Source organism: Engraulis encrasicolus, chromosome 16 (assembly GCF_034702125.1).
Source record: "Engraulis encrasicolus isolate BLACKSEA-1 chromosome 16, IST_EnEncr_1.0, whole genome shotgun sequence".
Classification (NCBI taxonomy): Eukaryota; Metazoa; Chordata; class Actinopteri; order Clupeiformes; family Engraulidae; genus Engraulis; species Engraulis encrasicolus.
In genome coordinates this window covers 36,294,537-36,321,337 of record NC_085872.1, presented here as the reverse complement: position 1 = coordinate 36,321,337, position 26,801 = coordinate 36,294,537, and the positions used below count along the sequence as shown (strand labels likewise).

At 40.9% G+C, this 26,801-nt stretch overlaps 2 protein-coding genes across 3 annotated transcripts in view; both read left to right on the top strand.

Moving 5' to 3' along the window:
* prkacbb (protein kinase, cAMP-dependent, catalytic, beta b) overlaps positions 1-9,850 on the top strand; it is a 38,044-nt gene extending 28,194 nt beyond the window's left edge. For both annotated transcript variants that reach the window (XM_063219533.1, XM_063219532.1), the window contains exon 10: positions 7,383-9,850. In XM_063219533.1, the coding sequence (XP_063075603.1) occupies positions 7,383-7,508 (126 nt within the window). In that variant the 3' untranslated portion in view covers positions 7,509-9,850. The remainder of the gene's footprint in view (positions 1-7,382) is intronic.
* Positions 9,851-14,652: 4,802 nt separating this feature from the next.
* exosc4 (exosome component 4) lies at positions 14,653-26,468 on the top strand. The gene is made up of 3 exons (XM_063220456.1): positions 14,653-14,888; positions 24,994-25,200; positions 25,519-26,468. The coding sequence occupies exons 1-3, from the start codon at positions 14,718-14,720 to the stop codon at positions 25,876-25,878; spliced, it is 738 nt and encodes a 245-aa protein (XP_063076526.1). The 5' UTR covers positions 14,653-14,717; the 3' UTR covers positions 25,879-26,468.
* The last annotated feature ends 333 nt before the right edge of the window (positions 26,469-26,801 follow it).

Below are 26,801 nucleotides of genomic sequence, written 5' to 3'. Positions count from 1 at the left end.
TCATGCCAATTGCCGATCAAGGAATTTTTGCCAATATGGGCCGATCATGATTGGTGGCTGATTGATCAGTGCATCTCTATAAATGGAAAATCTAGCAATATTAATTGACAAAAACTTGCCTTGGCATTTCTTGTCCATTGGTAGATTTTCCATTAATAGTTTGTCCACTAATGTTGCTAGAAATCCATACCTGTACCGTGTTGGACATGAAGAATACGAAGAAAAATACATGGTACCTAAAGTGAAAGATGGTAGGGATACAGGTCTTCAATGGGGCTACATGCACTGCTCACGTTTGAGAGCTGGTTTCATTGATTAAAAGATGAATACATAGATGTATTGCTTTACGAATACTATGTTACCATCAGGGCTCTAAATAAACTTTTCCACCACCAGCTAATTTGGAAGCCAAATGGAAGGTTCAACTAGCCATTTTTGTATCTCACCAAAATAAACCATGCGTTAATTACCGGTATGTTGCTTTCAATTATTTTATTAAACTATGTCCTTAACACAGATGAACAATCTAAATATTATACTCAATATAATTCACTGTCTATTCTATAATTATTTAGCAATTATTTTTATTACCTGCATTTCATTATTTTTTATTTCATTTCCTCTGAAAACAGTGAATCGCATCACACATGCCTCTCACATACCAGACTACGCTGGACCATATACTGTACAAACAGCCAAACACTAGCCTCACACACCATCACCCAAACCTCACATATAGTACATACAACTCACACAAACACAGCATGCCTTCAACACACATGTCACACACATACCTGACTTTCAACATACTCTAGCCAAACACACACACAACGAAAAGGCCTACCATGGACAATGCACAGAAGAGAGGGGAGGGGAGGAGAAGAGATGAAGGGAGAGGAGAAGGACAGGAGAGAGAACACACACACACACACACACACACACACACACACACACACACACACACACACACACACACTAGCCTACACAGAGCAATGTGTATGATGTCTGCATTGTGTGTTTATTTCTGCTGCTGCTGCGGCTGCGTCACACCTTTTCGTTCCTCCAGGATTAATACTTGCTTTACTCTACTACATGCACTTGGAATTAGGGATGGGATATCGGTATCGGTGTATCGGTATCGGGTTCAAATATCAACATATTTCAAAGATCGGATCGGATCGGAATTTTCCCAAAATATCGGAATTTTCCTGATACAGACATTCGGTCAGGTGCAATGTTAATTTGAATTCATAACATTTGCATATTAGTTTTCAGGATGGGTTTGTTACTTTTTTACTTTTTTACTTTTAGTACTTTGCTTATTAATTGGTTTACTGTTCCTCTGACTCTCTCCTCTACAGTCAGCAAACCAAATAGTCTGCTTGGGTCTACCTCATGCATATATATGATTCTGGTATTGGATCGAAGTAGTATTGGTATCGGCAAATATCCAAATTTAGATATCGGGATCGGATCGGAAGTGAAAAAATGTGCATCGGTGCATCCCTACTTGGAATGACAATTATAGGCTACGCTATGTCAACTACATCCAATAACATCACAGAGATAGCCAGCTTAGGCCCTACTTTGTTACTTTCACAGCGTCGCTAGTTTTTTGTTATTGTTTTTTTCTGTTTAACTTACTCGTACATCCATGTCAAACTCGTGCAGGGTCTTTGCGATGGCGGCGTGGGCATTATTAGGAAACGACAACTCCACCGTTTGTAGGTGCGAGGACCTCGCAAATACGACGACTTCTGACAGCTACGCTACACTGTTTTGACAGACAGCTCTCCTGTTCCTCCGCTCATGCCGTTTTCGCTCCACCACCACTCCATTTTACCGTCACTAGTTAGGCTACTATTACTTGCTTTCACCGACACATAACCTTGCATTAACCACTGCCACATTCTTTTTAACCTGCCCAAAACCTACAAAACCGACGTAATCCCGCTCATTGAAAATATTTTATCAACACTACCGTATTGGCCCGAATATAAGACGTGGTTTTTGTTATAAAAATAGTACTCTAAAAAGGGGGGTCGTCTTATTTCCGCGCACTAGAGAAAAAAGTTTACTTTTTTTTTTTAACTTGACCTGAATGCGGCCATTAGCCTATGCTTCACAACAATGCCACAAAACTCAATAATGGATAGGTTAAGAGATTGTTTTGTCCATATCAAATTTGCAGATGCTTGTTTCATTATGACTGTTGCACCGCACGTCTATCAACTGTCAATGTCAACGCAATGCGGACGACAGTGCAAGGGGAAAAACACAAGTCAATCGCGGCTCGTTGCGCTGCTTTTATTTGTGTTTGGTTTTACAGTCTTATCAGGAAAGCTTTGGTCGTTCTCTCTGGTCAGCCGACAACACCACTAGAAGCTAAAGAAATGAAGGGTGATTTGACGAACAACCTGTAGGCTAAGTTTTGGATGCTGTCATCAGCCAATCAATGGTCATCTGTGTGTGCGCGAGAAGGCGGCGCCTTTGACAAGCGGTGCCTTTGATGATATGCCTCGCAACGATGCAACAACACAGAATAATGGTTAGGGCAAGAGATTGTCTTGTTCATATGAAATCACTAGGAGTTTTACCCTTGGTACGAAATGAATATCAATCGGACTTTTAATGTCAACGTGGTCCTGATAGGCAGCACATGGGTTTCAAGTGCAATGCGTCAATCTGCCTTTGGTCACGTTCGGTTTCTACAGTCCAACGGAAAACTTTGGATGCACAAAATGAACGGCGATTTGGCGAGACTGCTGCCGGTTAGATATTGCTGTCAACTAAGCATTTCGCAATAGATTGCCTATCTCTAATGGACTGGTTGCATGGCTGGCGCAGACTAATGCTCTGAGTGTAGGCTATGTTGCGTCGCACTTTAAACAGGCGGGCCCAGGCGGCTGTAGCCTGTAGGTGCCTATTGGCGCTTGACAGGTGAAGTCAGTAAAGAAAGGAAAAAGGATATGAGTAGCCATCTGTGGTCTTATATCATGGAAATTCCATGAAAATTATATTGTGAAATTTGTTCTTTGTAAAAAAAAGCCTCAGATTTTCCAACAAATTAAAAACTGCATTTTGAGAAAAGTTTCCAATGTGAAACAAAATTAAGTCTTCAAAAAACTTTTTTCCCCAAAACATGAGCCTGAAAATGGGGGTTCGTCTTATAATCAGGATCGTCTTATATTCGGGCTAATACGGTAGTTCCAGCGTGGGCATCAAACACGCAGCCAATGGATGTGAGGCTGCCTTATTGTGATTAACGCTCAGTCAATGGGTGTGGGCTACATCATGGCGGTAGGCCTAATGTTCATGGGTAATGTAGGCGCCGTTTCAACATTCATCAGACGACAGCCACAGATCTGCGCGGGCAGCTGTTTAACATTCAGTTGGGCGCGCACTACCGGCCAATTTGGCTAGTGGATGATTTTTTCTACCAGCCAAAATGGAATTTCACCCACATTTGGTGGGTTGCGGGTGTTAATTTAGAGCCCTGGTTACCATTACTCATTGCCCTTCATTATTTTTCATTGGGTGGTTTTCCAACTTGACAATGAGCCTAAACACTCACCTATGGCCAATGGTGATTTTCTGAAGAGGTGAAAGTGATCCAGTGATTTGAAGTACATGACACCTGATCTGGGTATTTGTGCATTTGAAGTGATTACCTGTTCGTTTTTCATATTATTTACTTTAGGAGACAATTTTTTTGTCTTGCCAAAATCTGCCCTTTCTGCATTCATTAACTGATTGTTTTTTCTTCTTTGCAAACAGATTTAATTTTGTACATAACACTTCATTTGGGGAGGCTGTAGTTTTGCTATTAGCTCTTGTTCCAGCAACATGGATAAGCGACAACTTATGGGAAGGACTGTAGTTTAGGCTGCAGTTTAGACTCTACTAACAAGAAAGTCGTGGAAATCCATTATCATTTAACCTGCACAACCACCTTTAATCAGGGGCACTCTTTGCAAAACAAGGGACATGCCTCTGATTTTTGACAAAGATTATATGATTGAACATTGGGCTAGTTGTCGTGACATTGTGCTTGTTTGGATGTCTGATATGTTGTATTCAGGGTTCCCACGGGTCATGGAATTTCTGGAATATCATGGAATTTTATAAATGTTTTTCCAGTCATGGAAAGTCATGGAATTTTACCATTTTGCATGCACAGTCATGGAATATCATGGAATTTTCTTAACATTTGTGTTAAATCAAAAACTTTTTTGTTTGTTGTATATAACATTGTTTCTTACTGGTTATACTACAACGCTTCGCCAGAGACAGTTAAGATTTGCGCTGTAATGTGCAACATTTTAGAATTCAATGAGCCCACTGAAGTCTGGTGGCTGTAGGGGTGAAGATAATCTTCAGTTTTCACACTTTAAAAAACGTTTTAACATAATTTCTGTTTTTTGGGGTCTGGAAAGTCATGGAAAATCATGGAATTTTATATCTGAATTAGAGGGGGAACCCTGTGTATTGTTGTACGAGCCTGACATGGAAGTCCATTTTATTTCACCCTATAAATAAAGTATGTTTGTGCTTGCAAATGACTTAACATTTTGCACCCATTGCACCTTCCAGCACTTCTAGTAGGTTTTGTAGGCAATCATGTGACATTATTGTTCATGCTCACCGTTTTTTTGTCTGTTGCGCATCGTAGAGGTGCATCTCATTCTCAATGGCAAAAGTAATGTGTCTCACAATAAGCGTTCCATTTCCTTTTTGTGTATTCCCATTTATATTGACCATTCCTGATATCTACGTATGTGGATGCATTCAACATAAATTAATTTTCTCATGGCACATAACATTTTCCTGATTTACTCATCAGTTGGCTAACTGAACAGTCACAGATGGTGTGTAGTTACCATCACATCGTTGTCAGAGCACACGTCCTTTTGAACATTATTGTTTTGAAATTTGTAAGGCCAACAACAACCAGACAATGAATTGAAGTTGGCGAGCTTTGGTTGATGGCTTGTGACCATCCAGTTTCCTCTTGATCACATTCCAGAGGTTTTCAAGGGGGTTTGTGCTAGGGATGCACCGATACACATTTTTTCACTTCCGATCCGATCCCGATATCTAAATTTGGGTATCTGTCGATACCGATACTACTCCGATCCAATACCAAAACCACATATATGCATGGGTTTCAACTCGAGGTAGGCCCAAGCAGACTATTTCGTCAGAAAAGGGAGTCAGAAGAACAGGAAACCAATTATTAAGCAAAAACTAAAGTAAAAAAGTAACAATCCCATCCTGAAAACTAATATGCAAGTGTTATGATTTCAAATTAACACCTGACTCAATGTCTGTATCAGGAAAATTCCGATATTTTGGGAAAATTCCGATCCGATCTGATTCTTTGAAATATGTTGATATCTGAACCCGATACCGATACACCGATACCGATATCCCATCCCTAGTTTGTGCCTGGAGTTTGGGCTGAAAAGGAAGAAAGGAGTTGCACACGAGCTAAATGCAAAATCAAAACTGTATTAAACAAAGCCGAATTAAGTAAGTAATGGAGTTAGGGGTGACCATGTCAGGGTAGTGATCTGGTGGTCCTCTATCCACACCTTGATTGGCCAAGCTGAGTGGCTGGTGCATTGTCCTTCTCTAAAAAACAGTCCTCAGTGTTCGGGAGCATTGTCAAAACATTAGGAATCAAGTTTTGGCCCAAGGTAACTTTGCATGTGACTCCAGAGACGCGCCGTTTGCAAATTAATCTGAGCGATTTCAGCCTTGCTGAAACACCCGCAGATCATCACCAATCCTTCGCCAAATTTCACATCTAATTCAACACTTGGTCATCTAATGGTTAGCTAGAAGCCTGGAGAGGTCTATGAACCATGTGTATGTACCACGTGTACGTCTATGTATCTTGCACCTGCTGTGAAATTTGGCAGAGAATAGGTGATTATCTGAGGGTGCTTCAGCAAGGCTGAAATCGCTGAGATTCATCGTCGCAAACAACGCGTCTCTGAAGTCGCATACAAAGTTACCTTGGGCCAAAACATGATTCCTTCTATTCTGACAACGCCCCTGAATGCTAAGGACAGTTTTTTTTATGAGAAGGACAATGCTCCAGCCACTAAGCTTGCCAATCAAACTGTGGATGGAGGACCACCATATAAATACCCTAACATAGTCAGCCCAAACTCCAGGCCCGAACCCCCTTGAAAACCTCTGGAATATGATATAAAGGAAGCTGGATGGTCACAGGCCATCAACCCAAGCTCAGCAACTTGAATTCTTGCACCAGGCCTGGAATAAAGTTATATCAACTTGTTTTCTTTGCCTATTTTTAGATTTGGAAACATTGCATCTCGTGTTATTTTGACCATTTGAGATTTTCAGCAAACAAATGATCTAAATGACAATATTTTCTTTCGAAATCCGGTTAATGGAATGTAATAATGTTTGTTTTACTCAAACACATACCTATCCATTGCAAAATCAGAAAAACTGAAAATGAAACTGAAAGTGGTCTCGCATGCTTGACATGAAGTCCTTAGAGTTGGCAAAAAAAAGACCCAGAGTGTCTGAAGCTACTGACTTGACTTCATCTAGTTGTCAGAGTTCCTCGGCAGAGCATCCCATTCACGGACAAGTAGGCAACCTTTGTGCTGTTAAGAAACAGTCTGTTCTTTGTTGAAGCGTCCTTGATGGAAGGTAGCTGGTCTTGAGCACCTTTCAAAGTGAGACTGTTATGTTGGTGTTTCTTTTAGCTGGCTTTCCCCTGTCAGATTTGGATATTTTTGGCTCACTTCCACAAACAATTTATAATACAATAAGTATACAAATACATCAGTCAGATATCAAGTGTGCTGTGCAGGTTACGAGGTTATCCCTTCATTAATGATGCCCTGTACAGCTGCCTGGGGTTGACTGGACGCCTCCCGCCAAAACGGGCTGTAAAGAGGCTTTGTCCTTAGACTGGTCCATAAGGATACACAGGATATTGTATGAGGACTGCAGAAAAGAACTAGTGACCCTGCAAGCACATGAGTGTGACTGGGACTGGAAGGTCAGAGAGTGGTTAGGAACTTTCAAATGTATGGCTATAACGGCAGCACTTAAAATCATGGCTAATCGTAGGTCAGAACCGTGACCATAATGCTATTTGAGCCTATGATGTTATTGTTTTTAATTTTGTATTTACTTAGTAGTACTGGCTTTTATATTGGCATCGGTTCACCTCTTGTTTTTGTATGCTGTAGAAGAACAATGTACAGATATTTGTGTCATCCATTCATTTAGACGAGGGAATATATATTATCAAATTTTGGATATTTATATAAATGTACTACAGGTATACGTTAACATTTAGCTAAAGTGCTTATCTGTCTGTTTCCTCTTCACAGGTGGAGGCTCCTTTCATACCAAAGTGCAGAGGCCCCGGAGACACAAGCAACTTCGACGACTACGAGGAAGAGGACTTCCGCCTATCTCTGACGGAAAAATGTGCGAAAGAGTTTGCAGAGTTTTAGTGTGTGAGAACATGGGTACATCAGGGCTAATATGTAGATTAACAACACAAGGAAAAAAGGGGGATCTTTGCACTCTAAAGACATGGGGGTGGAGCCACGACCACAACATCATTTGAAAAATTCTTGAGTAGTTCCTTCATTCCACATGGCAAACAGGAGGTCACCGTGATCCTCGTGCCCAGCAGGCACTAAAGCGTTATACACTGGCACAGTAAAGCAGACACATCACTTTTTCATTTGGACCCCTCCTTCCCAGCCCAGCCCTGCCCTGCCCTGCCCTGCCCTGCCCTGCCCCGCCTCTACACCACCCACCCCTCGCCCGGGTTAATCAGCTTGGAAGCAGTCTTTGTTGTGTTGGATGTTGTGTTCCCAAAAAATGGTGGTATTAAAGAGAGTAAAATCTGGGAGAGAGGAGTAAAAAAAGACTTTAAATAAAAATGCAGAATATGAGACATAGGCCAACTTAACATCGCTATGTGTCAAGACAGTGTAACTTATAAGCCTAATGTTCCTGGCAGTACCACACTGGTTTGTGTGACTTGAAAGAAAGGTGTTGCCTCCAGTTCTTGACAATTTTGTCTGTTACGCATCAGTTCTTTTCTTTTTTTCTTTTTCTTTTTAAAAAAAAAAATATTTTTTAAGTACTATTGAGAGGAAAAAACTCATACCTCAGATTAGACCACTGATGATTTTTTGGCCAGCCTTCAGTAGTATTTTTTTTCTGTGCATATCTATGTGTTCAATGTAGTATGTTTTTAATACGAAAGCAAAAGACCACGAGTGTTTAAAGCATGACCAAAAGGAGAGCAAAGTGGATGGCAGAAGAGGAGTGCCTTAGAGCTTCCTCTGTATTTGCCTTAGCAACTCAGTACCACCAAACCCAGAGAGCGTTCATCCTCCAGCCTCCTGTCACTAACAATCTCAGCTTGTTAATCGCAGTGAAAGGCTAGCTACAATGGGGAGATAAGAAAAGGCAACATTTCAACCCGAAATGTACCCCCGGCAGTTCAAGCAGCCAAATTCTATTTAAAGCACAATGGTGTTTGGCGGCAGCAGTGACCTAATAAAAATTCAGGTGTATGAATTTTGTGGATTTGGCCCCAGTATGTGGACATGCATTGTTACATTTAACTATTTAGTGTTTCATTTAAATACTGCAAAAACTAACCTTGTTGAAAGGGGGGGAATGTCCACCTGTGGGAATAGCTTTTAGAAAACCCTATGTCACTTACCGTAATTCACACTCTCCAAACATTTTTTTTTCAAGCCTTCATACAACACTGAGGTGTAACATGTTTGGAGAGAAGCAATTGGCCCATGGTGCCAGATCTAAGGATTGCTTACTACAGGCCTGATTATGTCTTTCCTTTTCATTTCAAGCTGTTGGATTCATGCCGTTTTGCAAAGTTTGCAATGACAGAAGTTGTAAAACTGCCAAAAATTCCAAACTTTCCCCATTCTTGCAATTGACCCATCTTGTTTTAAATTTTTATGACCGAATGTAGAGTTGCAGCTCATAGGTATGCATATTGTTTTTAACTGCTTTATTTTCAAGGTACATTCACAGATTCAAACCCACACACTTATGAGAAGGAAGTGACGTAGATGAAAAACAAGCTGAGGTTTGTTAACCTCTGCTCCTTTCTATCACATATAATCCAGTTATTGTTCAGCTCATAATACAATGCATATATGCATTGTTTCTTATATATGTTTTTATTTATACACATTAGAGAGATGCTAATACATTTTATTTTTAAAATTGCATAGTTCTTGCTTTACTTTGGATTTTTTTTTTTTTATTATTGTTGCTGTGAGACCGGACAGATTTTGCTTTGCATTTCTTTTCTTTTTTTGTTTGTTTTGTTTTGTTTGTTTTTTAAAATGTGTGTTTATGTCCATCACAAAATATACTAGTGTTCTTACTGCGAAGGACTTATCAGTCTACATTGAGGCCACTGGACAATTTGAATGAAAAGTCCCCTGTAACTTTTCACTGAAGATGACAATTACTTTTTTGCTTGTTTTGAAGGTTTTCTCACGTTCATTACACAACTGTTGTGTCATTAGGCCAATATTGGGGCATTTTTCGTCCACCATTGTTAAAATGATATGTCAAATTCTTTTCTGTAGCAGATTTTACGTAAGTACATATTATATATATAAATATATAAATATACATATATAGTCACCTTAATAAACAAATGAACCTTTGTATTAAAATGTCACAATTTTTATATTTAATTTTGACTTGAAGAGGATATGATGTGTGCTAGCTGTATGCAATACAGACCTACAGTTACTGCTGTTGTTTGAGATTTTAATAAATGCTGAAGATCACATTTGGCAGATTTTGATGCACATCATATTACAATCTTTTCCCTAAGTGTCAATTTCATCTGTGCGGGACCATGTCAGATAATGGTATCACAACATTTCACATGTAGTTTTGGTGTGTGAAATGTTTTTCATGAAATGTGAAATCTGTTATGTTGAAAGGTGTAGTGGTGGGGACATCATTATGGTGAATTGTCCGGGTTAGCTATCTTTTGCATTATATTTGTCAAAGTGGTCGGGATAAACTAGGTTCATCCCAAAAAGTGGTATGGGCATGTCCCTACCATCCACGCCTAAAATTACACAAACGTGTTCCACAAGACATGATGGCCATTGTCAGTGGCAGGGCTGATAGTATTCTCAGTGGCTAATTTCAGGCTTGACAGAGATAGCTTGCAAAAGAATAAAGGAACCAGGTTCTTCTCATTTGAAAGTGTTAAAGGTTCAGACTCAGGATTTTTCTTCCACTATCCAAGCCTTGCTTTTGTGGCATATAGATATAGAATAAGAAAATAATATAGCAATATTGCATTATTTCCTGTAGAGTTGTGGTCAGCATGCATTTGATCAGAGTAGGCTATTTTATTTAAAAAAATAAATAAGAGCAAGATGAGAATGCCTATGAGCTTTAATCAAAGCACATAACCCTAGTTGACTTGTGTGCTGCTGTCAAGAGAAACCATGTCTATGTCGCCCTCGGCTGCAGAGATGCAATGGTGTGCTGTTGTGCATTTCTGCACCTTTCATTAGTTTTGGGAAATCAATCCAGCGTTGGCTACGTTACCATTTGTATTGCTTGGTCAATGAATACTTGGGAACAAGTGTAATGCAAATAATAACTACATTATGCAGAGATCCTGGAATATTAACCCTTTATAGGGTGATATATTTGATCACTTCCCCACTTATTACAAATGCCCTAGCTATGCCTCTACAAGGGTGTACAATCATGTGTGATGCATCAATTTAATCAGGGGAGATCAGGCTTTCACACATGGTGGCATCATGACATTTGACCAATCAGCCGTGACCTGGAGCCTGTCAAACTTTGTTGTTCACCCGTAAGTTGCGATTTGTGTCTTTCTGTGTCTGTCTTTGATGCAACTATAACTAAAAATGATACAGTGATGAAAATCACACATTGTATAGATGGTGCTAAATATTGAGTTTTTGTTCTTGTAGGAGCCCAGAAACTAATTGAAAATGACTTGTGAAAATCAGGGTGACCATACAAGTATTTGGTCATGCGCCCTATAGGGGTAGTCTATTTTGTCCAATATGCCCACAAATAGATGAATGCCATAAATTGTGCATAAGTGCCATATATTGCTAATTCATTTTATTTGTGTTATTGGTGAGAGTTAATTCACTTAAATTTGATTTTAAACATTAGGATTTTGTATTCTATGTAGTATTTGTTTACTAAATTATAAGAAAATTGGTACCACTTGTGCACATAATGACAATACAGCTCCAGGCCACTTTATTAGAATAGCATGAAAAAGTTGATTTATTTCCATAATTACATCAATAATGTTAAACTGTCATGGATTATAGATTCATGGCCCAGTTTTTTTTTTTAACTATTCCAATCATTAAATTGTTTATTTTTACATATTTTGGTCTTCCAGCTAAAAAAAAACAGATGAATTGGGGAATTCGCATCATTAGAATATTGTAATAAAATCACTATTTTCTTCATCAAAATTCGGGTCACATTAAATCAGTTGAAATTTGGTGCTTCCTGCATAACATGCAATGTTCAATACTTGGTTAGGACTCTCTCTGTCTTCATAACGGCCATGATGCGTTTAACATTGAAGTCAATGGCAGAAACTGCATGGGAGTTATGGAAGCCCAGATATCCTTGATGCTTTGCTGTCAGCTGTTCTTGTTTGTTGACCTGGTGTCCCACACTTCACTCTTCAATATACCCGTAGATTTCCATGCCATGTTTTGCACTACGCTAACTCACCAGTTTAATTCTAAGTCACCAGAAATGAAACCACATTGAAAATGAATGGGGTTTTATTTTTGGTGAGTTAGAATTATTTGGTGAGTTAACACCAAAACGTAGTATGGAAATCTACAGGTATATTGAAGAGTGAAGTGTGGGACACCAGTAGCCTGGTTCACACCAGACGGTGTGTGTGTAGCTTTGGCGCCACTTGGCGGAGCAGAGCTACACACACTTCCGTCTGGTACACAGCCATAGAGCACGCTCCGTCTCCAACCAGAAAATAGACGGAGCATTTATTTCTTAAATATAAACGGTAACTCACATTGAGGAGTCACAAGACAGATTAGAGACTATATTGACTCTTTAAAGATTAACAGGAAGGTTTTTGAAGGAATTTGTTGGTGAGGAGACCATGCAGAAGCAATAAATTCCCAGCCTATTTTCTGGTTGGAGACGGAGCGTGCTCTATGGCTGTGTACCAGACGGTAGTGTGTGTAGCTCTGCTCCGCCAGGGGGCGCCAAAGCTACACACACACCGTCTGGTGTGAACCAGGCTAGGACACCAGGTCAACAAACAAGAACAGCTGACAGCAGAGCATCAAGGATATCTGGGCTTCCATAACTCCCATGTACAGTTTCTGCCATTGACTTCAATGTTAAACGCATCATGGCATTGATTAAGACAGAGAGAGTCCTAACCAAGTATTGAACATTGCACGTTATGTAGAAAGTACAAAATTTCAACTGATTTGATGTGAACCAAATTTTGATGAAGAAAATTGTGATTTTATTACAATATTCTAATGATCCGAATTCCCCAATTCATGGGTTTTTTGAGCTGGAAGGCCAAAATATGTAAAAAGAAAAAAAATGAATTATTGTAATAGTTAAACAACTGGGCCATGAATCTACAATCCATGACAGCTTAACATTATTGATGGAATTATGGAAATAAATCAACTTTTTCATGCTATTCTAATAAAGTGGCCTGGAGCTGTACATTCTGCATGCCAGTGGCCTTTGCAAGTTTCAGAGCACTGAAATAGCCTGTAATTCCGAATAATTTTCTAAGGACCAGAAATAATAAACACAATATCCAAGTGCTTAGGTCACTGCAATAACTCCCAGTGAGTTGCGGAATTCATTGCCTGATTGAATGCAAATGAATCCAAAAACGGGGAAATTATCCAAACAATAGTTGAATACACTTAATACTCGTTTTTCTTGCATGACAGGTGTCAATGTATGGACCCCAAGCAATATTCCAGAATGTTGGCTGAAATAATTGATAGATCTATCTACGGCTCTAGCTTGGTTCTAGCCTGGTACTTATAGCACAGCCGGTATATATTATAACCACTGACTTGTATGTAGTACTCTGCCCTACAATATCAGAACGCAGTATCTTGAAAATGGTCGAAAATGGGTTTAGACCGGAAATTGGCTTTAAAATACCTTCTTTTTCTTGTGTTAAAATTTTTTGGCCCAACTTGGTCCCGTTTCGGAAAAAAACGCAAAAAACTGATTATACTGCGCTTTTTGGTTTTAGGAGGTTACGTATTACTAGCCAAGAACGCAGTATAATGCGAATTATACTGCACTTCTCCATTGACATCGTGGTTTTGGTGTAGACAGTAATACCACAACAGAGCGCAGTATAATGATTTTTCAGCTAAAAAGTAGGGTAGACTGAGTACAGTTGAGTACAGGGTACAGTTTAGACAAACCAAATATCTCTGGGCAACAACGTAACTCGGATCTAATTTTTGCTGTGGACATGCGCATCGATATCCTCCTTGATCATGGGAAATTTGAAACCAGCACAGAACGCAGATCCAAAGATATTGGGAAAATGCTGTTTTCGACAGGTCAGATTTACCTCACCAGGTTCCTTCAAAAATGAATATCTAATGACCATTAGTTATCCTCTTGATATAAGTTACATGATTGCAAGTCATGATATGTGCTCTAAAAGCAGACATATTTCCTGACATCATAACAGTTAAAACCATTTTAATATCTTTATCAATGTGTGATCTGGCCAGAAGGGGACAGTTTAGACGCTAGCCTGTAGTGCTAATTTCACTATGTAAAACCAATGTAAACAAGCTAACGGGTACAGTTGAGTACAGTATTTTGCTATCGGCCATGCTATTAGCTCCCATGGCTATTACCTCCCATTGATTAGAATGGTGTCTCAACTGTACTCTGCTATGTCTCAACTGTACCCCACCGTTTTTTAGCTAGGGTACAGTCTGGACAAAAGTGCACCTTTTTTGTTTGATTAATTACATAAACATTAAACATCCTAGAGATATAATTCCTTGATTATATATTTGCCCACATCCTGAAAATATGTTCTGTCCAAAACAACTTTCTTTTTAGGACCTTTTAATGGTCTAATTTCTGCGTGGAAGGGGACAAAAATAAAAGTGTACCCAACTGTACTCAGTCTACCCTAATGAGAATGTTGTTTTTTTTGCTTTTTTCTTGCGTGCATAAATTTTCACCATAAAAAAGTATTATATGGAAGTGTCATCACCACTTTACCTCCAACACAGTCGCGTGGACAGAAAGGAAACTTTAAAGCCTTTTTTCTCAGTTTGGCATTTTGAATTATACTGCGTTCTGAAATTGTAGGGCAGTACTGTAGTACTGCATCATTGGTTATAACCACTGACTGTATATAAGTCAGTGGGTTACTTATAACCATAGAACCTCCCTGCTTATAGTGTGTGTATCTATGTCTCCACCAGGGGACGCCGGAGAGCTCGCCCGTCTGGTGAGAACCAGTGAGCAGTTTGCAATCGCAATGATTTTTGGGTATTGAAGTATTCGGTGCACACGTGGGCCACATTCAACCGGAAGTTCTAAGCCGCCGAACACGCTGAACTTGGTCGATACAAACAAATATGGCTGGGCTAGAGTTACTGTCCGACCAGGGATATCGACTAGATGGGAGGAAAGTCACCGAACTTCGTAAAATCCAAGCCCGAATGGGCATTTTCGGCCAGGCAGATGGATCAGCCTATTTAGAGCAAGGAAGAACCATCGCACTGGCCGTTGTGTACGGTCCCCACGATGTAAGTGCTGTCTTGATGTGATCTGAAAATCCTACGAATGTACCCTGATCATTGACAGTAAATAGAATTCTATTTACTCTCAATGCATGCATTGCAGTTAGATGTGAAAATGTAGTATGTCGTTAATGTAGTGTGTCGTTTATCGTGCTTTTTTGTTTAAAAGGAGGGTTACATATTTAAAGTAATATGAATCTAAAAAGCTGTAGGCCTATCAACAGGCTCCAGCCTCCTGGGGCGGTTCTAGACCAAAATTATCAGGGGGCCGAGGTGGGAGGACCATTGTTTTTTCAGAGATCCATTTTTTTTATTTATTTTTTGCAGTTCTCTCTGTTTACACACAACTTCTAGAATCGTGTCTTGAATTCTCAAAACTCTACACACAAATCCAAAAAACTCAAACACAACGCCTTGCTTCAATACATAGTATTCTCCTAAAAAAAGGCAATGTTCTCGAATTGCATGCACAAACCATCTTAGAGTAGAGTAGAGTAGAGAAACTTTATTGATCCCCAGGGGGAAATTCAGGTGTCAAGTAGCTACATAAAAACAAACACAGACACACACACACACACACACACACACACACACACACACACACACACACACATGCCAAGAGGCTCCAGATCTGGGCCAGCTCTGGCATCTCAGGCAGTCCAATCCCCAATAATGATGTCCTTCTTAGTGTCCTTCTGTATACTGTTAAACAGTTGAATGGCCCAAGGGACAAAGGACCTCCTTAGCCTGTCTGTCCTGCAGGTGAAAGCACGGAGTCTGTGACTGAACAGACTCAGTTGGTTAGTGAAGGTGGCGTTAAGGGGGTGATGCTGATTGTCCATAATAGAGTCCAGTCTGCTCAGTGTTCTGCTCTCAGCTGTTGAGGTGAGTGACTGCAGCTCCATGCCCACCACTGACCCCGCCTTCCTCACCAGTCTGTCAAGGCGTCCAGCATCTCTCCTCCTAATGCTTCCACCCCAGCAAGTCACAGCGTAGAAGAGCACACTGGCCATGACAGACTGGTAGAATATGAGCAGAAGTTGGCTGCAGACATTGAAGGACCTCAGCCTTCTGAGGAAATAGAGCCTGCTTTGGCCTTTCCTGTAAAGTGCATCAGAATTTGTGGACCAGTCCAGCTTATTGTCCAGATGCACTCCTAAGTACTTGTAAGTACAGACAGTCTCCACATTCTCTCCCCCAATCGAGACAGGCACCAAGGGTGGGGTGGAGCGCCTGAAATCGATCACCATTTCCTTGGTTTTGGTGGTGTTCAGGTGCAGCTGATTGTTTTGGCACCATCCTACAAAGTCATCCACCAGTCCCCTGTACTCCTCTTCCTGACCGTCTCTTATACACCCCACAATTGCAGTGTCATCTGAAAACTTCTGCATGTGGCATGTCCCAGAATTGTAGCTGAAGTCAGTCGTATACAGGGTGAAGAGCACGGGGGAGAGAACCGTTCCTTGTGGTGCTCCTGTGCTGCTAATCACTGTCTCCGATGTTATGTCACCCATCCTTACAAACTGGGGCCGCTCTGTGAGGTAATCAGTGATCCAGGTTACCAGGCTAGGCTGCACTCCAATCCGCACCAATTTCTCTCTCAGCAGCAGTGGTTGTATGGTGTTGAATGCGCTGGAGAAGTCAAAAAACATGATTCTCACAGCACAGCCACCCTTATCCAAGTGAGCGTGTACCCTGTGAAGAAGGTACAGGATAGCATCCTCCACTCCCACGTTCTCTTGGTAGGCGAACTGCAGAGGATCCAGTGCGTGGCGTACTTGGGGTTTGAGAAAGTTACGCAGCAGCACTCGTTCAAAAGTTTTCATTAGGTGTGAGGTGAGGGCAACCGGTCTGTAATCATTAAGTTCTTTGGGATGAGTTTTCTTTGGAACAGGCACCAGGCATGACGTTTTCCACAAGATAGGAACTTTGCCTTCTTGTAGACTCCTATTAAAAAGGTGATGAAGAGGCTCAGCTAATTCCTCAGCACATGTCTTAAGCAGTCTTGCACAGATGCCATCAGGGCCGGCCGCCTTGGACTTAAGTCTTTTCAGTGTCTCTCTAACTTGATCAGTGGTGATTGTCGGCTGTGGGAGTGCTGGGTTGGGGTAAGGGGGGAGTGGGAAAGGGGTGGGTGGTGGGTTTGTTCCAAGTCGCAGAAGTGAGGAGCAGGGGAGGGGGATAGAGGTAGTGGGGATTTTTGAGCCTGCTGTGTCCATTGGTGGGGGTACTGCTGCATTGTTGATGATGGTGGGAGTGGTGGTGACCATAGGCAGAGAAGGAGGGTGTGGGGATGAAGTGTCCCTGTTAGTGAAGCTGGGTGAAGTAGTAACGGGAGTGGGGGGTTGTGAGTGGGGGAGATGGGAGCCTGCTGAAGAGTGGTTGTCAAGTGTGGGCTGGGGGGGTGTAGGGATAGAGGTGACAAGGGAAATGCTGCCCTCTGTGTCAGAGTTTCCAAACCGGTTGTAAAAATGGTTTAAGTCATTGCACATTGACAGGTCGCCTTCTGCCATACCTCTCTTCTTTCCACACCCAGTGATCTTTTTTATCCCCTGCCATGCCTCTTTAGCATTGTCCTTCATTTTCATTTCCACCTTCTTCCCATACGCCACCTTGGCCTCCTTCATTCTGCTTTTGAGTTCTCGCTGCACACTCCTCAGCTCTGTCAAGTTGTTTTCTTTAAAAAGCTTCTTTTTCCTATTGAGGAGTTGCTTGACATCCCTGGTTACCCAGGGTTTGTTGTTAGGGTAGCAGCGAATAGTCTTTGTTGGTACAACAATGTCCATGCAGAAGTTTATGTAGTCAGTAGTACATGCTGTGGCCTCCTCCAGGTAATCACTGCCCTGCAATAGACTCCAGTCAGTGGTTTCAAAGCAGTCCCTTAGTGCCTCCTCAGTTTCTGGTGACCATTCTCTAAAAGTGTGTGTGGTAACTGGGAGCCTTTGTACTTTTGGGATGTACAGAGGCTGTAGATGGATCAAATTGTGGTCAGATAAACCCAGTGGAGGAAGGGGGGTAGCACTATATGCATCCTTCACGTTTGCATACAGGAGGTCAATGGTCTTATTTTTTCTAGTTGCACAATCAACAAACTGATGAAAGTTGGTGAGGGTGGAGTTAAGGGTGACGTGGTTAAAATCCCCCGTGATGGCGAAGAAAGCCTCTGTATGCTGCGTTTGTAGCCTCGCAACAGTTGCGTGAATGACGTCACAGGCAGTGTCCGGCACCGCTCTCGGAGGGATATAGACGCAGATTATTATACAGTGTGAAAATTCTCTTGGAGTGTAGTAAGGGCGTAAACTAACGGCCAGTAGCTCCACATCTTTACTACACACTGTTTCCTTCACCGTTACATGTCCGGGATGACAAAACTTGTTATTGATGTACATAATCAGTCCACCTCCTTTCTTTTTCCCGGAAAGTGCATTGTCTCTGAGTACATTTAGGGTTTAACCCCAAAAAAATTGATACAAAAGTTTTTTTTATTGATTCTTTTTCTATTGGATCTGCTAAATGACATACTAAACATCTAGTAAAATCTGACTTTGGGAAATTAGTTTTTTTTCAACATGGCTGCCATAGGCTTATTATAAGGGTCAAGAGACACTCCAGGTGAATAGGCCAAAAAATGTAGCTTGCCGATATCACCATGAAACTTAATCCGGTGATTACTCACATATTTGTGAGAAAAAAAATGTATTGCAAGTTTTCTGAAATGTTATGTTTTAATATGGTAATTGGACTATATATCTAATTAAATATGCATTAAATTTCAAAATGCAAAAACTCAAAATCTGAAAAAGCCAAGCTCAAAATTACTCTTTTATTTTGTTTCTAGTAAACCAGAAGATATCTTCAGAAGAGATTATGGACATCTCTTTTTGTTTTGTAGTAAATCTAAAAATCTTTGTGCAGACTCACCAGCTAGCATTTTTTTTTTTCAAAACATGATTATTTAACATCTCTCTTAGATAAATAATTGAGTTTTATGTTTCTCAAGTTCTTCCAGACATTCTTTGAGTCTGGTGGTATCATTCTTAGCATGTATCAAGGGCAAGGTCAGCTGTCCTCAAATCATAGCCTCTCCACAGAGGTGTCCTAAGGGCTGGTGCTGGGACTCCTATTTACCATGTACACCACATCACTGGGCCATGTTATCTGTTCTCACAGCTTCTCATACTACTGTTACACCGATGAAGCACAGTTACTTTGTGCCAGATGACTCCACGGTCACACACATTTCCGCTTGCCTCTCTGAACTATCCACAAGTATGAAGGAATGCAACCTTCAGTTGAGCCTCGCCCAAATGCACTGCTGGTGATCCCAGCATGGGCGCAGATAGCTTTTAAAAACTGGGGGGGGACATTTTCACAACCAACCGTCCGGGGGGGGGGGGGGGGGGGGGGGGGGGATTATTATTGTACACTGAATATCATTTTTTTTATTGTTAGTGGCATATTCATCTTCCGCTAAATAATTTTATTTGCTTTTGTAGGTCTACTACATTAACTATTTTAAATCTTGATACATGATATTTTTTAACAAATGTTTAAACCGCTCCAGCTTTACAGATTCTACTGAGAATGTGCACGAGTCTCCCTCCCACCAAGACTCACCCGCCCCTGCGCGCGCTTCTAAACACACCATTCCCATCCCATCAGCAAGTGCTACAGTAGGCTACTTTCCCAACCAATTCAACCTTTAAACAGGACAACTGTGTCAACAAATTTCACGTTGTACTACTAATGTAGGCCTACAGCAGGCTATGCAACAGTGTGTGATTTAGTACTGTAGACATTTTAAGACGACCAGTCTCGCGGTGGTAGGCCTATTGCATGTAAAACACAACTTCAATCCAGGCGCGGTTTTGGGGCGTGATGGTCTCCCCCAGATTAGACATTTTTGATAAAAGCGGCGCATTTAAATGGTGATCTTGAGCTTTTAAGACAACCTCCTTGCTACTAGTTCTACTCAGTCATTTTTCTACCACGCTGCGTTTCAATTGCATCTACACTCCACCGCTACAAGCCACACGTTTGCGTTGTAGTACCGCTTAACAACAATTCACAGTAAATGCGTCCAACAGATTAACACCACCGCAGTCATCATTCCAAAAAGGAGCTCCTTAAAAAAATTAATGAAGTCAGACGTTGACAGCATACAGACCAGGGACAGTGAACACGACAGCTACCTGCGTTAGGCTAGCCTACTTGATTGACAGCTGTCATGGCATGGCCCAACAAAGATGTCTTTTCACTCGAAAACAGGCGACAAAGAGACCAAAAAGCCCTTCTGAACAATTAACATCAGCTAACATCAGCAACTAGGCTACAAACAGCGTCACAGCGGACATGAACCTATTATTGACCTTACCTTAAAAGTTGTCTTGACCGCAGTAGAACTAGGCCTATTTATCCCAACTTTTAATCCATGCGTTTCCACCATCATCATTCACGTTCCACAGTTTTTGTAATCCACATCATAGCTAGCAAGAATGGGACTATCCTCGAGATTAACTTTAATTATAAAAGCAAGCAACTGGTCTGAGCCAAAAATGTAATGTAAATATGACGTCTGCTCTTCGCTCCACTTCCTTCATAAAGCCAGCTCTGTTTATGGCGCTTCAAATCTGGGACTTCAGTGGCTGTTAGCCAATCAAAAAATAGATTTATATATATGGTGTAATACCGTTTTTTTGCCACATATGAAAGTGAATGGTCCAGGGAGGCGCTATTTCACACATTGCAAAATGCAAAGGCAGAAATCAGATATTTTCTCCAAAAAGGTGAGGGGGACGGATCTAGGTGAATGAAAATCTGGGTACGTCATGTCCCCCCCGTCCCCCCCGCTATCTGCGCCCATGGATCCCAGCCAAAGATTTAGGTTGCCATGATATCGAACTCAATATGGATCCTGCTACTGTTGCCTCAAATAAGGCCACAAGAAATCTAAGTGTCATTGTTGATGACCATCTATCATTCTCTGACCACATAGCCTCAGTTTCCCAGTCATGTCCTCTTTTTCATGCCCTAATTGAATACAAGGCCCTGACCCTTGCCTAAAGCAACAGGCCCTACTCTGGCTTACCCAAAAGCTATGCTAAAGCCCTATGTCCTTTCAGGACATTGTCTGTCTCCAGTACCAACCGTTTCACCTTGCCCTCTACTTACACATGTAGTGGCTCCTGTCTATTCAGTTCAGCTGCTGAAAGACCCAAAATACCTAGTGACACCATGATTCATCACTGATGATGTGCCCTGACAAACAACACATGGATATTACCATAGCAGTAGTGTCTTTATCCACCCAAACAGCACTCCAAACAAACAGATCCTGAAAACGTGTTAGTTCATGCCAATGTAATTATCATGTAGTAACCTTTATTTTAAAAAACTTTGATCTTGAAAATGACACCTTTCCTGATGTTACATTTTCCTAGATTTTTAGTATGTTAGTAAGGACAGCTGGATGTATTGAAATCAGTTGAAAAACCTTTTGTATCAATTTTTTTGGGGTTTGGTGCATTTTGGCCATAGATGTACTCGACTACAATGTGCATATGGTAAAACTACATGATGTAGCCTACATTAGACCTTATTTTGTTCTGTGTTCTTACTACAGGTGGTATATCTGTTTTAAAATACTGATATATTGTTTTCAGATTCAGAGTACACAGATGTGTTGCAAAAATAATATTTTACATTTTTTTTTTGATATTGAAAAAGTTGCACTCATTTACTGTAAAATATTGGGTAACCACATCAGAGTGATTTCTTGTATTGCATATTTTGAAATCAAAAACTAAAAACAAATGTGTGTTCTCACTGCATCCACTCATGTTTTCATCAATATCACATGCAATGTGTGTCCATATGGGTGATGATAGCAGATTGTAAACAGATATGACAGGAGTTTGCCAATGTGATGAGAAAGTAGACCTCCATATAGTATGGCAATTGATTTTTGTATTTTGAGTGATGGTGTGTTCCATGAGAAAACCAGCGCTTTTCTTCATGAAAATTGTGTCAAACCCAGAGGGGTGTGTGTGTGTGATGTAATGTTTTAGAACTGAAATGTGAGTGTAAAGAGGGAATGGTGCTTGTAGTTCAGTGATATTGGTAGTTCAGTGATATTGGTTAGGGGAGTCGGGAAATGGGTGAGATGTCATCAGAATTGTGTGTAAAGTACTAGAAATTGTGTGGAAACAGTCGAGAAACTTTAATGTTATGAATATATAACACTCAAAAATGTATATCATGTCACGGTCATTGGCTGTTCAGCACAGGGGCCCGCCCATGTCAACAGCACCACCACATGATGTGAACCCACTTGGGGGCGCAGACCACGCATATTTGCGTCTTTTCCTGCACTCGCATGACATGTTCTCATTATCTTGCGTCCTTTCATTGAAGAGCATTAGCAATGTGTCAAGTCACGTAAGCAATGTTTTCTAAAGATGGGAGCCTTCTACAGTGAGTCCAATATGTATTTGATCCCTTCCTGATTTTCCCAGTTTGCACACTAATAAAGACATGATCAGTCTTTAAATGTAATGATAATATGTATTCTAACATGGAGAGATGGAATATCAAAAATAAATTCCAGAAAATAAAGAATATATTTTAATTAATTTGTATTTAATGTAGGCAAATAAGTAGGGATGCACTGATACACATTTTTTGACTTCCGATCCGATCTCGATATCTACATTTGGATATCTGCCGATACCGATACTACTCCAATCCAATATCAAAACCACATATATGCATGGGGTTGAACTTGAGGTAATTTATGCCCAAGTCGACTATTTGGTTAGAAAGGGAGTCAAAAGAACAGGAAACTAATTAATAAGCAAAAAGCAACAAGTAAAAAAGTAACAATCCCATCCTGAAAGCTAATATGCAAGTGTTATGATTTCAAAATAACATTACACTTGACTCAATGTCAATATCGGGAAAATTCCGATACTTAGGGAAAATTCCGATCCGATCTCTGAATTATATTGAAACCGATACCGATACACTGATACCAATATCCCATCCCTACAAATAAGTATTTGACCCCTATAGCCAAAGAAGACAAAGTACTGTGTGGCAAAGTCCTAGTTCTCAAGCACAGAAGTCAAATGCTTCTTTTAGTTCATTACAATGTTTGAGCATGTATTAGAAATGATTTTTGCCAACTTTTCTTTGCACGTTATCTCTAAAACATTAACAGTTTGTGGCTGTAGCTTGGCAAAAGGGAGGTTCAGTTCCCCCCCATAGATTTGATATAGGGTTAATGTTTGGAGACTGTCTAGGCCACTTCATGACTTTTAATATGCTTCTTCTTGAGTCAGTCCTTCGTCGCTTTGACTGTATGTTGCATATTATTGTCATATTGTCAGTCTAGTGGTGGAGGGAAGGACGTTTGCACTCAGGATTACACGTTACAGGTCAACCTCCATCCATTCATTGACAATGTCAAGTTGTCCTGTGCCTTGGCCAGACAAGCACCCTCAAACCATAATGACACCACTTTCATTCATGATGGTGAGGAGGGTGTTCTTGGGATCATAGGCAACTGTTCCCTTTCTCAAAACACATTGAATTGTGTTAATGCCAAACATCTTGATTTTGGTTTCATATGACTACAGCACCTCCTTATCATATCCTATACCAGTCTGATGTTCATTGGCAAACCTCAGGTGGGACTGCAGAGGTTCCTTCTGAAGCAGGGGTACCATGCATGCACTACAGTATTTTATACTCTGGCATTAAGTGCTACCAATTGTTTTCTCAGTGATTTTGGTCCCAGAAGATGGTATCATTGCCTAGTTCATCCTGTACAGGTCTAGAGTGCTTTCTTTCTGCTCTCATGACTATTGAATCCCTACAAAAGGTCAAATCGTGTATAGAACCCCAGACAGGCTGATGGATGGTGATTTTGTATTCCTTAGATTTTGGAAGAAATGCATCAACAGTTGGGTCCTTAATACCCAGTCTCTTTCTTGTGACTTTGTAGCCCATTTCCTATTTGTTCATGTCTAAAATCTTGTCCCAGATATCCTTTGACCGCTCTTTGGTCTTTCCCATGTTGGGGAGGTTGCAGTCTGAATGATTCACTGGACTGATTCTGCTTCTGCTGATCCAATGTGCCTTTTATGCATGTTAGTACAGTGCTGGCCAAAAGTATTGGCACCCCTTCAATTCTGTCAGATAATACTCAGTTTCATCCAGAAAATGATTGCAATCACAAATGCTCTGTTATTAATATCTTCATTTGATTGTCTTGCAATAAAAAAACACAAAAGAGAATGGAAAAAAAGTCAAATGAATGACCATTTTACACAAAACTCCAAAAATGGGCCGGACAGAAGTATTGACACCCTCAGCCAAATACTTGGAAGCACAACCTTTAGACAAAATAACTGCGAACAACCACTTATGATAACCATCAATGAGTTTCCTACAACGCTCTGCTGGAATTTTAGACCATCCTTGAGGTGATTTTAAGGGTGTGTTCTCCACTCTGCCATTTTGAGATCTCTCCATAGGTTTTCTATGGGATTCAGGGGTGGACTCCTACATTATGCTGCAAAATTTGTTGATGGTCTACAGACTTCATAATTCCATGCACACGGTCAAGCAGTCCAGTGCCAGAGGTAGCAAAGCAACCTCAAAAAATCAGGGAAACTCTGCCATATTTGACTTTAGGGACCGTGTTCTTTTCGTTGACGCCTCATTTTTTTTCCCTCTATTCATTTTGAGTTAGCAGGAAAAAATGAGGCCTTCAACATTTCTTTGTTAGTAGGCAAACCAACAAAATCAGCAAGGGATCAAATACTTATTTGACTCACTGTACACTCAGTTGCCTTTATGAATAAGAGGGAGTTCAGCTCTGAGGGCCTAATTAGAACACTGTAGTGATCACATGGATGCCTTGTGGAAAAGTAAGTATATTTCAGCCCTCGTCATCTTCTGATCATCAGCTGACAGATGGATGGTAATTAAAAGACAACTGAATGATTTGTATCCGTATTTTCAGTTTTTTTTTTTTTTTTTGCTTTGAATGCACAGGTCACACCAATGTCAAATGATTGTTTTCTCACTGACTTTGTCAATGTTGCAGGTACGCGGCTCTCGGGCTAAGGTCCAGGGTGACCGTGCTGTCATAAACTGCCAGTACAGTATGGCCACCTTCAGCACCGCCGAGAGGAAGAGACGGCCACACGGAGACCGCAAGTCCACCGAGATGACCCTTCATCTAAAGGAGACCTTTGAGGCGGCCATCCTAACCCACTTGTACCCGCGTTCGCAGATCGACATCTATGTCAAGGTGATGGACCAGTTTCGTTTGCAGACAGGCTTTTAGTTCATTCTTTCAGGTTGTCATTGTGATTTGTTTGTGTGTGATAATTCTTGTGAATTAGTGTGGTAAGAGAAACTTGGTTCTGGGCGTACTCAGTGTATCCTCACAAAATATTACAATACAATACAGCATGTATTTGTATAGCGCAGTATCACAACAATTAAGTTGTCTCAAAGCACTTCCCAAATACACATACACATTCCCTCATTCACATCCACAGCCACACATGATGTAACACAATGTCAACAAACATATCCATAACAACATGGTCCCTTGTCTCTGCAGATCTTGCAGTCTGACGGAGGTAACTACAGTGCCTGTGTGAATGCAGCCACTCTGGCTGTGATCGATGCCAGCATCCCCATGCGCGACTATGTGTGTGCCTGCACGGTGGGCTTTGTGGATGACACTCCTCTGGCTGACCTGAACCACGTTGAGGAGAGCTGCGGTGGCACCAACCTAGCCATGGCCATGCTGCCCCGCAGCGGACAGATTGCCCTTCTGCAGATGGACGCTAAACTCCACCAAGACCACCTGGACTCACTCATGGAGGCCGCCATGACGGCCTGCAAAGGGGTCAGCAAAGTGCTGGACGAGGTGGTGAGGCAACATCTCCAGGAGACGGTGATCCTGACCGGGGACTGATAGGGATGATCGGGATGTATCAGTCTGGATCGGGATGTATCAGTCTGGATATGAAACGGCTTAAATTTACGTGTGAAATGTAACGGTGGTTTGCTTCACTGTGGTGGAAACTCCTTTCTGTTTGATTTGAATGGGCATGTCATTCTGTAAATGGATAGACGTATAAGTATGTGCACATTGTATGTGCTAGCGGTGTGCATTTAGCACAGCTGCTGATGTATAATAATAATAAATGTCTCCATAACATTTTTCACTAGGATTCATGCCATGTCATATCTAAATTGTCTTAATTCATTCTTATTAATTCTGCTTATATTGTTTGGAAAATGACGAATTAAAAAAGGCATGCAGCAACAAGCACACATTTTAAATTGAAGAGCATCTGGCAGAGTACAAGACCAAGGCTATTAGAACGTTGGTGAAGGTTTCATAATCAACTTAAAGGAGCACTCCATCATGTAAGGGGAGTCTTCTTTGGAATTGCATCTTGACATAAACTGTGTGCTATGCTCAAATTTTGTGTGTACTACCCAGAGGTGAAAACTCAAATACATTTGTACTCAAATAAAAGTATCTTTACTTTTCTTAAATCCTACTCAAAGTTATTTTTCATAAGCTTTCCTCTTGATAATTCAATGTTTGTTTTGTTGTATGTCATCCTCCATGACCTCTATCACTTGCTTGGCTCCAACCATCACCCAGCAAATTCATCCAAGATTGGTAGAACACGTAAAATAGTGAAAATGCTGCGTGCAACCCTGTACAATTTCCTTTCCTTCCGGCATTTTGTCTCCCATCAATCAAATTTTACTCCGTACTCAGGCCTGGTTCCAGTGTTATTGAGTGAAGTGCCTGGGTCCACCACATGCACTAAAGTACAAGTACAAGCACTTACCTATTTTTAAAACTACTTAAAAGAATTA